At 43.0% G+C, this 12,790-nt stretch overlaps 1 protein-coding gene across 1 annotated transcript in view; it reads right to left on the bottom strand.

Moving 5' to 3' along the window:
* Window positions 1-12,790, bottom strand: part of CDH13 (cadherin 13) — a 1,415,213-nt gene that overhangs the window by 791,578 nt on the left and 610,845 nt on the right. The window contains exon 4 of the mRNA XM_006860296.1: window positions 5,269-5,385. Coding sequence (XP_006860358.1) covers window positions 5,269-5,385 — 117 coding nt within the window. The remainder of the gene's footprint in view (window positions 1-5,268; window positions 5,386-12,790) is intronic.

The following is a 12,790-nucleotide window of genomic DNA, read 5'->3' on the forward strand; positions in this document are numbered from 1 at the left end:
ATAAAGCACAGGTAAACATCTTCCTGATATTCTCTGCTTTCAGCCAAGATCCATCGGACATCAGCAATGATATCCCTCATTCCACGGCCTCTTCTCAATCCGGCTTGAACCTCTGGAAGTTCCCTGCCAATGTATGATTGTAGCTATTTCTGTATTACCATTAGTAAAACTTTACTCGCATGGGATATCAAAGAGATTGTTCAATGATATCTGCATTCCGTTGGGTCACCTGTCTTTGGAATGGGCACATTCTTCCAATTAGTTGACCATATAGTTGTCTTTCAAATTTCTTGGCAGAGATGAGTGAGTGCCTCCTGTGTCGCCTCACTTTCTTGAAAGATTTCAATTCTTATTCCATCAATTCCTGGTGCCTTGTTCTTTGCCAATTCCTTCAATGCACCTTGGACTTCCTCCTTCAGTATCATTAGCTCTTGATCATATGCTACCTCTTGAAATGATAGAACATTAACCATTTCCTTTTGGTACAGTGACTCTACATATTCCTTCCATCTTCTCTTGATGCTTTCTGCCTCATTCAATAAGGGTAGGTGGGGATTATATGTCCCACTGGCCATGAAAGGGTAAAAAAAAACCCATGTGATGAATGTTGAAACAAAGAAAATCAAGCAATTGATATTTCATCTCATCCATCTCCTTGAAGCACAAAACAACCAACTAAAAAGAAAGTTTGTACTAGCAAGTCAACCCTGTATCCATGATAATTTTATATTGTTGTTGTTAAGTGCCATAGAGTTGATTCCAACCCATAGCAACCCTGTATAGGGTTTCTGACGAGCAGCTGGTGAGCTTGAACCGCTGACCTTGCAGTTCAAATGGCTTTGCAGTCTGGCGCATTAACCCACGGCGCCACACCAGGACTCCAATTTTATATTGGTTATGCTTAATTTTACCCAATATTTTATTATGATATTTTGAACAAGCACACAGGAATGCTGAATTAATTTTACTGTGACCGTTCTTACAGCCCACTGACAAGATTCTACCATTACAAATCGGACTGTGAACTACAAGGTCAGCAGTTCAAAGCTACCAGCTGTTCTGTGAGAGAAAGATGAGGTGTTCTTCTCCCGTAAAGATTTCACCCTTGGAAACCCTGTACAGAGTCACTATGAGTCGGAACCGACTCAATGGCACACAGCCACCATACTTGCTTTGGAGTCCTGGTGTGGTACTATAGGAAAAGGACCAGATTGCTAAGCACAATGTCAGTGACTCAAGTCCACCAGCTGCTTCTTGGAGACCCTCTATAGGGTCAGAACCGATTCACAGCACTTAACAACAACTTACTTTTGTGGACTCCCTGTGTGGTGCAAATGGAAAGGTTGGAGGTTCAAGATCACTCAGAAGAGCCTGGTCAGAAAGATCTGGTGGTCTACTTCTGAAAACACAGCCACTGAAAACCCTAGAGAGGACAGTCCTACTCTGACACACATGAAAGTTGCCATAATTCATAACCAAGTCAATGATAACTGCTTATATACGCTTTATAATGAGTATGGAGTCCTAGTATGGCACTGTAGGTTAAGCACTGGCCTACTAACTGCAAAGTTGGTGATTCCAATCTACCCCCATTCCTCAGAAACCCTATTCAGTGTTGCTACAAATCGGAACCAACTCGATGGCACTTAACAACAGGATGAATGTAGTTATCATTTGACTCTGCCCTCTATTTATCTTGTTTTGGGGTGCATTTCACAAAATCACAGGTAATTTCAGTGATGTTTATAAAGACACAAATTTCTAGCCATGATATTGCACCCCATGGGAACAGATTCTGAGATGACACTTAGTAGCCGTGAGTGAATGGGTTCCTACGATCTCGGAGAGCTGGTACCAAGTTTGGTCTGCTACGGACTTGGGGTTATGCCATCTTTGGGGTACCTTACCTGCCTCACTGGACACATGGAAAGGTGATCCTCATGGTGTTGCTATTATGAGAATTCAACACAGTAAATGCCAGGGCTAAGCACAGAACTGGACTGATGATAAATGTGTGATGATATTTTTCCATTACTTTCTAACTATGAGATCAAGAATCCTGTCTCTTTCCTTTGCCATTAAGTCCTCAGCTCCTAGTGTCATGTTTTTATAAACCAAAGATGTTGATTATATGCTGGTTGACATAAATTGGATGGAATTTCAGAGACGTGTGCCCCCTCCCCGGGATGCAGAGTATACTTACTAAAGGAGAGAGACAAGTACAGTGGGGTTCAAAGGCACCAGACACAATTGAGTGACTTCTGGAGATATGACAGGAGCAGAGGAGAAGCAAGACAGCGGCAGGGGCTCTGGCTAGGTGCTGTGGGCAATTAACAGAAGGAGAAAACCGAGTCTGTGACACAGAGGTGCTTTTGTCAGCCTAGTGGAAGAACAGAAACTGCTGGTAATCTCCCCCATACTGGGGACTTCACTTCTTCAGACCCCTCAGCTGATTTCTAGCTACTCCACAGTCTCTCTTTGCCTATAATCTCACCCCTCAAGACTCAGACGGCTGTTGTGCCTCTGTACAGGCTGTGTTTGCCTGGAAATTTATACCACCGTCAGCAGCTCTCTGCCAAGCACGGGTGGGAATTGTTGCAAAATGCCCCAGCTCCCTCCATTCTTGGGCTGAATAATTGGGAGGACTATGCCTCACACTATTTCCTTGATGTCCGCATGGGATTCTGCTCCAGTGCCCACAGTGGCCCCATGCTTGATAAAGACACCTCTTACTTCCCAGTCTCTCCTCCTCACACCCTGACAGTGGGCATGACTCTCTAAACAAATCCCCAGTGTTGGAATGCTTGTCTCAGTGTCTGCTTCCATGGGGCTCTTTCTACTGAAGTCTAATACATAATATTTATGAAACTAGTCCAGGAAATACTGGGTATCGACAGGTGGTATATGGAGGGCAGAGTCACAGAAAGTCACACAAAGACATCTCTGTGCTATTGTAAGGTGTACGGGCTCAGTGTGTCAGCTGCTGGTAGAACTGAAGAGAGTAAGACATACGGTATAATAGGAATGGGTATGAACAAGGATGCACAGCGAGGGGAACTACGGTCCTTCCAAGGCATAGAAAGGAAGGACAAACAAATGTGTTTTTCAAGGCAGTGTGGTTGTTGTGCAGAAACCAGCTGGTACACTGGAAGACAAGTGCACTGATTTAAAATGTTTCTAGACTGTCACATTTACAGAAGCTGTTGTGTTATCAAGGATCCAGGTTGTGGTCAGACCATGAGGGGCTAAGGAAAAATGAGTCTCGAGATTGGATTCAATTTAGCTTATGAGAAAATGGGCCCCCAAATGACCCTCCTTACCTGCCCCCCCATTAAATACCTCAAGGAAAAGTTGTACTTGAGGGGGACGGATGTTTGAGATTGAAACAGACTGTAGCAATGTACACACAATAGATTGTCCAAATCTGGATACAAGAGCTTCAACAAAGGGCTGAAATATATCAAAGATCATGGCCAAAGAGTCAGGCCTTGTTTAGTCTGTTGTACATAAAATTAACCTGTTTGCCTTCAATGTTGACCACTTTCTACCTTGTTGCTGACTTTGGCTCCTCAAATCCATCCATACTTTCTCATCTCCAGAAGTCTGCTCAAACAGTGTTGCCATTTCACCTGCTTTTCCCATAACCAATCCTTTCTCATCCCTTCAGTCTTCATTCAAACTCAAGCAGTTCTGACCAGCTTCCCTGCTGTCTGTGCAAAGATCCCTTCATCTCCTCTCTTACTGGCCCCGCCGCACAGTTTAAGGTGTGCCTAACATACATTACACTCTACCATTTTCTTGTTTACTTATTTATTTATCAACATGTCCATTTCCCCTATGGCAATATAAGGTCTATCACATGAAGACGTTGTCTGCTTGTTCATAAACTATATTTACTCAGTCACAAGCTTAGAGTTGGAAGCAGAAGTGTTCCCCTATTTAATGAAGTCAGGAAGAGCCCAATAGCACCCACCATTAAGGTCAGCCACTCACTGTTCAAACTCCACGTTCAATACAAAGGCAATCTAGTTTCACTTTGTAGACTTGACCATGGGAAGAGAATGTTTAGTTGAGGCAATACAAATATTTGCACCCTTCTAACAGGATCCTGGAGTGGCACTGTGGGTTAATGTGTCAGACTGTAAAGCCGTTTGAACTGCAAGTTCAGTGGTTCAAGCTCACCAGCTGCTCTTTAGAAACCCTATACAGGGTCACTATGGGTCAGAATCGACTCAATGGCACTTAACAACAACAACAACAGAGACTATTTCTTCCTAGGACAAAAGAAAATCTTGTTCTGATTCATTCAAGAGTATTTCATGGATTTCATTAGTACGATTTTATTTTCTCGAGTTTGGAAAACCTTGGTACCACCGGGAAAGAAGGACTAGAATAAGAGCATGCGCTTTGGTTCCAGGGTCTCTGAACTGAGACCCTCCTAGACCCTGCAGGAGACAGATGCAGGGACACACCAGACAAGTTCCAAGGAACATCAGCCCACAGATGCTGAGAGCCGACAAGGACCTTCCTCTTAACCTGTGGGCCAACAAAGAAAGCCTTCCTTAGAGCCGTTACCCTGACCTTGGACTTCCAGCCTCCAAAACTGTAATAGAATGAGTTTCTGTTCATTCAAGCCATCCATACATGATGTTTCTGTTATAATTACATCATATAATGAATACAGAATTTAGTATCTAGAGTGGGGTGCTGTTCTAAAAGATATGTAATTACAGGAATGGTCTTAGAATTGGGTTAATGGGTAGGTTGGAATTTTAAGGGGCTGATAGTAACAGCCTAGATTGCCTTGAATAGACTGTTGTTGGAAGAACAGATATTGAAGGCAATTCTGGTATGGTTTAACATCTGACTCAGTGGTATCCGCAAAGGTATACAACTAAAGATTGGAGTCTCAGCAGAAAGATCACATATCAGCGCACTGCTAGCCTAAGGGGTTATATATCTGGCCAGTCACCTGCACAAAATCTGTAAAAGCAAAAATTCCATTTGTTTGCCATTGTCATTCTTCCGACATAATTTCAACATCAATATTTACCAGCAAGATCTCCAAGTCAGGACATTCAAAGTTTTCTTGTCATCGGTTAATTTTCTTTCTCACATGTCACATTTTGGGGGGGCAATTTTTAAAAATTCTCTTCTTGCCAGAATCCTTTGCCTTTCAGTTCAAGCTGGTTACCTGACAGTCTACATCACGTGTCCTCAGCTCTGAATAAAAATGTGCTCTTGCCATGTGTCACATGTCTGACTTACCTTGCCAACTTCTCTTGGAAAAGGCTGTCTTTGGATCTCTGGAATTAGAATCGGAGACACCACAATGGACCTCTTTTGTCTCGGAACAGGAGAAGTTCTTGCAAATTTAAATATATCCTAAAAGAGAAAATAAAATCGATTGACTAAGATCCCCCACAGAAAAGATGGATCAGTCTGCTTTAAGCTATGGTTCCTTTGTTGTGAACGCATACAGCTGTTTGGACATTGTTAATTTTCTTCTATCAAACCTCATTAGCGTTAGCAAGTGCATTGCTAGAATCCCACTAAGGCTGACATTGTGATTCACAATAACTATCATTAAGCTATTTAATCCTTTCTTCTGAATCATTCTATTCACAATGTCAATCTTGATTTATACACCCTCCAGTGCACTTGTATTACCTTTCTTAATCTGCCAGTGAGCAGATTACTACCTGGTCAGGGACCCACGGAACTCGGTGTATATAAAAGGACTCTCCCCCCAACAGCCCACTGTCAGACCTCACACTCATAGATGAAAGGGGATGGAGGGGTCATCACATAGGCCAAGACTATGTCAAGCATGATGGGCAGCTGTAGTCAGTGTTTACGAAAAGTCCACTCGCTGCTATTACTGGTGGAGTGATGGCCTGATTTTGAAATGCACTTCCCCAAAGTAGTAGTTGCCAAAGTTAAACCACTGAAGTCACACTGGTGTCATTTTTGTCTTGTCTGTAACTCACCTATCAAGTTAAATATATGTGGCCCTAAAGGAAGCTTCTTATCATTGTTTTAAGTATAAGATCAGCATCAGTTTCCAGACAACTAAGAAAAAACATACAAATGAACAGACTGGAGACAACATGATGTTATCAATCCTACCTTGAAGCTATGGCTTCTGGATTGAAAGCTCCTAATATGGGACCTACAATCTCTTTTTAAATGGGAGACAAGGAAGTAGTAGAGAATTGTTAAATAGTTCTTAGTACCCCACTGAGACTTTCTTCTTGATCTGATCAGAAGGACTGAAGGACAATCAGAGAGGAAATATAATTTTTAAGATCGAATTTGATCTCACTAAGTGTTACAAACTGATTAAAATTATCTTGAATATTATCAGCTGGAAGTATCTCCAACTTTCAGCAATACGTCTACACCAAAAATCACATCACAAATGAATGATATATGACAACCGCCCCCTCATAAGAGTGTATGTATGTTTGTTGTTGTTGTTAAGTGCTGTCAAGTCGATTCCAATCCATAGCAACCCTGTATAGGGTTTCCAAGGAGCACCTGGTAAGCTTGAACCACCAACATTACATTGCAGTTCAAACAACTTTGCAGTTTGATGCATTAGCACACAGCACCATACCAGGACTCAATGTATGTATGTTTACACACAGAGAAATATGCATACGTATGTTCATATAATTTAGAGTTTAAAGGGAAATTTATATAAGCAAAGTCAAACAAAGGCAAGTCCAGAAAAGGCTGAAAGATGCTTCCAGAAATAATCATTCTCATGATTTGGGTGGGAACAAATATCTATCAAGAGCCTTACAAATGCATATTCTCATCAACTCTGTACTCACACTCCTGGGAACACAGTGAAATACAAAATCTGACAGAGGGGTAAAACTGAGTCAGGAAGATGTCTAGTGAGGCAAAAATACAAAAAAACAAAACAAAAACAAATCTCAAGTGTTACCCCTCTATGACTGAAACTCAAAGGGAACACATGAGCAAGGATGTAAGCTTGCTGGTGACCACACTGGTCTACTGGTGAGTGGAAGAGGGGAAGCGGCTGAATTCTACCACGTTCCATAACTATCCTGTTGACATGGAGATGAGGGAGAAAAGAAGAAGGGCTGGTTGGTCCAAAGTGGGGTGAGACCTGGGGACTCCTGAGCCCATGGACAAGGAGTCTAGACGGGTCTGGTAAAAAGAGATAGGGATAAAATTCTTATGATTCAATAGTGAGTAATTGTTATCATGACTAATTGCGACTGTCACAATTGTAAAGGTAGAAGTTTTGTAACAAAAATGGGGGAGTAGTAGTTAATCTTACAGTCCAGAAACAGAGGACCTTAGGATCATCAAGGGAGAAGAGCACAAGCTGAATGTGGGACCTTATCCAGAGAAGCAGTGACATCAGAGATGGAGGCAGACATGGGTTCATAGAAAGAAGGAGCAGCTGAGGACTCTAGATTCATGGGAAGAGAGGGACTGAGAGCTGGAGGCCAGGAGGGAGACTTTCAGAATGTGCCCTTTGGTGATGTAAATTATTATATATGCCTGAGTTTTTTTTTTTTTTGTTTTTTTTAAGAGCTAAAATGAATATAGAGAAGTACTGTTACTTGATGGTACATTTTTTGTTGTTGTTATGTGCCGTGGATTTGGTTCCGACTCATAGCGACCCTATACAGGGTTTACAAGGCCCTCATCTTTCTCCTGTGGAACAGCTGGTAGTTTCGAACTGCTGACCTTGTGGCTCACAGCCCGATTCATAACCACCATGCTACCAGAGCTCCTCATGCTATCAGAGCTCCTCTGATGGTACATAGAGGGGATTATAATCATTGTAATGAAACAAAGTATATGATTTGTTGAATACAAAACTGATGATCGGCCCTGTAAATTTCACACAATTCACAATAAAAACTTTAAGAAAAAAAAAAAAAAAGCTACAAGGGAGTCCTCCCCAGGGTATATTCTGCACCCAGACTACATGTGGACATTGTGCCAGCTCTTCCCAACTTTGCCTCTTGCCTGTCACATGACTTATAGATTTGGAGACACAGGATTGCAGGATTCTCCAGATGGTCACCTGACCTACAAATGTTGGACTTGTCAATATAAAAACAACACAAAAGCCCCAATAATTGCTGCTGTGTCCAAATATAGGTGTGCACAGCGTCATACAGGGTCTGTTCCAACTCAGAGCGACCCTGTAGGATGGAGACAGAGCTGCATCCTGGGGTTCCCAAGGCCAGAAACCTTTTTAGGAGCAGACAACCTCCCCTTTCTCCTGCGCAGCAGCTAGTGGGTTTGAACCACTACCATTATGCTTAGGAATCAGGTGCTTAACCACTATGCCACTGGGGCTCCTTTTGGACTTGCCAGCTCCCTTCAGTTGCATGATTAAATTCTTCAAAGCACATTTCTCTCTTTTGCTTGATCTCTATATCTGTATCTTGATCTCTATATCTGTATCTGTATCTTGATCTCTAGGGACTCCTGATGTGGCTCTGTAGGATAAGCACTGGACTAAGGCCAGAACTTAAAACCCACTAGCTGTTCCTCAGAAACCCTATATAGGGTCACTATGAATTGGAACCGACTCAACAGCACTTAATGACAATAACAACATAATTTTACAGTTCACCGGTTCTATTTCTCTGTGGAAATGTCACTAAGGCATGCATGTTCTATCTTAGGGCCACAACATTGTACACAGGAGAACATGATTCAGATCTCAATTAAAACATTCAAATAAAAGACAATCTGGTTTCTGAGAAGACCAAAGACTGAAGCGTCAGGCAAAGACACAAAACTGAAGTCTTTAAGTGTGAAAAAGAGAAAGCAGAGAAAGGTAGAAAGATTTCAAAACAAAACAAAATACACACACACACACACACACACACACACACACACACACATGAACAAATAGCTAAATAGTAAGCCAACCAATAAAAATAAAAAGCAACTCCAATCAATAACAACAAAACACTCAAAATACCAAAACTAAACAAAAATATATAGAGAAAGAGGCTGACACAGACAAAGAGAAGACAATGAAAATCACTGGATTATATTCATACAAAACTGACAAGTCACATCTATGAAGACCTTGCTGGTTTATTAGAGAATGGCGAAAGAATTGAAAATGTGTAAAATATGTGCAATATACAAATCTCATTTACAAAAGGAAAACAAAACAAAATCAACCAATTGGAGACTCAGATGAGAAGATGTCTAGGAGACCAGGATGAAAAGATTTAAAGTCCTCTGCAGACAGCAGGGATTGGTGACTGGGTTCTATAACAAGACAAACAAAGACTTAGGTTCATGAGGATAATATAGGTACAAATGGGTCTCAAGCAATGAAAAAGCATCCTGTAATGTCAACAGTAAACTTTGCATTGTTTAAAAGAAATGCATGTTTTCAAGTCTATGAGCAGGGACAGTCTCATCTTCATGGCAGCTCAGAGTGCCCACATCAGCCATATTCACTTTACACGATGGAGCCTTCTAGGAGCCAACAGGAGGCCACAGTTGCCAACCCATTTCCCTGCCTCTCACAGCTTCTGGAGGAACACAGTGAACCCAGTCGTGCCTGTCCCTGGATCCACAGTGCCTAGGAAAAGGAGCAGGTAACCTGAGGCCTGGGAAATAGTATCTGGAAGGAGCAGTAGGTCATCTATTGTAAAAATGCCACCATACGTGCTGACTGTGAATCCACCATAGTGGATGTGTTTGTTTTTTTAAATCTCCGACCCTTAATTTCTTGCCTTACATTGAGAGAAATCACACATGTTAGTTGAAGGAAATTTGCATGTTCAGTGCATGTGATCACGCACTGTTTATGAGCATGCGTTTGTTGGCAAACATCCATCTCAACATTTCTGGTGGTGCGTACTTCTGACCATGTCTGGGTTCATGACATTGTCTGTGTTCTCAAGCGACTGTGACCAGGTAGGAGCCATTGTATCGGATCTGACTGGTGTTTAATCAAATCAGTATGCAACTTTGTACGCACGTCTCTATTGGTTGACTGTTTGAAACTGCAAACCATGTCCCTGGGGGCTTGCAGCTGCAGCTTAGCAAGGCGGTGTGCTTAGAATATGCTGGAATGTCTGGGGTTGAGCCTTTAAAGATGGGGCCAAGGAGACACTGACATGTGGAATGGGCAGGATTGGGACAGGTAAAGGCAAGTGTTTGCCGTCCTGAGGAGTGCCTGATGCATTATATGGGCCCAGGGCAGGGAGATGGAGGATGGTTCAAGACCATTATGGACAGGTCTGGATGTAGAGAGTGAGGCTGTGTAATCACCTGTAGGCTCAATGATCATGACGCTACTTACTATTACTGCTAAACCAACTGACATGCAATTACTGAGTCCTTACTATGACAGGACCGTGCAAATAGAACGTGTGTTGGGTCAGTTAATCCTGTAAAGTGGTTATCATGACCTCAATTTTACAGATGAGCAAACTGAACCACACAGAGACCAGATGTTCAATGAGGTCATTCAGAGATCACAACTAGATTTGAACCCAGGTCACACCAGAATGGTCCTTATGAGAAAATTTGGTTTAATTCTAAGGATCCATTATATACAAGCCTACTTTGTTTTATTGAGCTTCACTGTGTTTTTTACAAATGGAAGGATTGTGGCTGCCTTGCAATGAACAAGTCTACTGTACTATTCTCATTCTGGGTTTGGACCACTGACCTTGTGGTTAGCAGCCCTAATCCTTAACCAGTCATACACTTTGGTCATTCCCACTTCATAGAATATAGTAAAGCGAGAATTGCTTTACTGTGATACTTAATATTCACTTGACTGTGGTGATCTGGAACCGAACCTGCAGTGTCTCTGAGGTATACCTGCATTTGACACTCTTGTGTCCCAGGGATACAAAGGGATGTACAAAGCAAGTTTATGAACTCAAGATGGGCTCATAACCACTGCAGTACTTAAAGAGGTCCAGCCCTGAGCATTGTGGGACCCGCTCTGCAGCCTCTGCCTCTCAGAGACAATCCATCAACATCTCAGAGGCAAAGGCCTGAGGCCACAACATCCAACACCAAGGCTTCAGGGAGACACGTTCATGCTGTTTTTTTTTAACATTAGAATTGTCGTCCTTACATACACATCCCGTGGCTCACAGGGTCTCTACTGGATCCTTCCTCTTTCTGTCTTAGGGTATTTGGCTTTAAAATTTAATTTGCCTTCCTCCCTGTTCCTCAATCTCTGGAGAAACTGGGACACATTAAAAGCAGGTCTTGTGTTGCCAGGAGGTATTCCAGCTGACAGTCCCAAAGATGGTAGACTTCAGAAGAGTGTCCTGCCCCAATGGGGCAGAGGAGGGGCAGGAGCAAAGGGAGAGGAAGGTGGAGAGAAATGAAGAACTTAGAAAGCAGGGTAACATGATCCCTATTCATTCACTGCTTCCTACCTGCCTTATATAGCCCTAGGCACTGGGGACACTGCAGTGCCCAGGAGACCAAGGCCCTGCCATCAGGAGCAAACATTCTAGAGGAAGGAAGAAAGGTGAGTACCAAAGAGTGCGGCAGTGAGTGTCCAGGAGACAGAGAAGCAAGGGGGAGTTGCCAGGGAGGGATGCTGGCAATTTAGAGGGGAGGAGCACCCACTGGGGAGAAGATGGGAACAGGCCAGATGAGCACTGGGGCACAGGGGACCTGCAGGAAGAAAAGGGCAGAGTGAAGAGTGGGTTCTTATCCTGAAAGAGGGCTCAGGTTCTAGATGTCTGCACAGCAATATGGAGGAGACTGGAATTTACTGGTTTTGATGGTACCCTGGGGGGATGCTGGGAGGAGGAGCAAGGGCCCACTGAGTTACCCAAACCAAACTCCAACCTACCTGTGGCCAAGAGGAGAAGAAACAACAGGGAGGCAATGGAAGGGGCCCCATGACTGAACTTCCTTCTTGCCCCAGTCCAGCCTCAAGGCCTCTGACATTCCCCACAGATGCAAAACATGTTTGTGGAAAACAGAGGGGGGCCAATGTTGCTGACTGGAGGCTCTTCCCCTCTACTGCCCATAGTACAGGGGGGCATTCAAAAAGCTCCTGGAGAAACTGATTTGAAAGTTAACAAAATTCTACTATGAACTTTTTGAGGAACCTTTGATTTTAAAAGTATTAAAAAAAAAAAACCTCCATTGCCCTCAAGTTTACGGTGACTCATAGTGTCCCTATGTTGTTGTTGCTAAATGCTGTTGAGTTGGTTCCGACTTACAGTGGTGGTGGTTATGTGCCGTGGAGTCAGTTCTGACTTATAGCAACCTTGTATAGGGTTTCCTATGTTGTACAGCTTTACGGGAGCAGAAATCCTCATCTTTCTCCAGCAGAACAGCTGGTAGTTTTGAACTGCTGACCTTGAGGTTCGCAGCCCGATTCGTAACCACTACACCACCAGAGTCCCAAATGAAGGGTTTCTGAGCAGCAGCTGGTAGGTTTGAACCGCTGACCTTGTGGTTACCAGTCCAGTGCTTATCCTATAGCACCACACCAGGGATCCTAATGACTAGTACCCAACAAACAAACAAAAAGCCAACTCAATTCCAGAAAGCTGATTCTGACCCACAGTGAATCTACAGGGCACAGCCCAACTGCTCCATAGGGTTTCCCATCCGTGTGGTGTTCTGTGGCAGCTTGTGTGTTGCTATGATGCTAGAAGCTATGTCACTAGTATTTTAAATACCAGCACAGTCCCCACATGGGTATGTTTCAGTGAAGCTTCTAGATAGACAGACTAAGAAGAAAGGTCTGGTGGTCTACTTTCAAAACTTAGCTAAG

This window comes from Chrysochloris asiatica, unplaced genomic scaffold (assembly GCF_000296735.1).
Source record: "Chrysochloris asiatica unplaced genomic scaffold, ChrAsi1.0 scaffold00037, whole genome shotgun sequence".
Lineage (NCBI taxonomy): Eukaryota > Metazoa > Chordata > Mammalia > Afrosoricida > Chrysochloridae > Chrysochloris > Chrysochloris asiatica.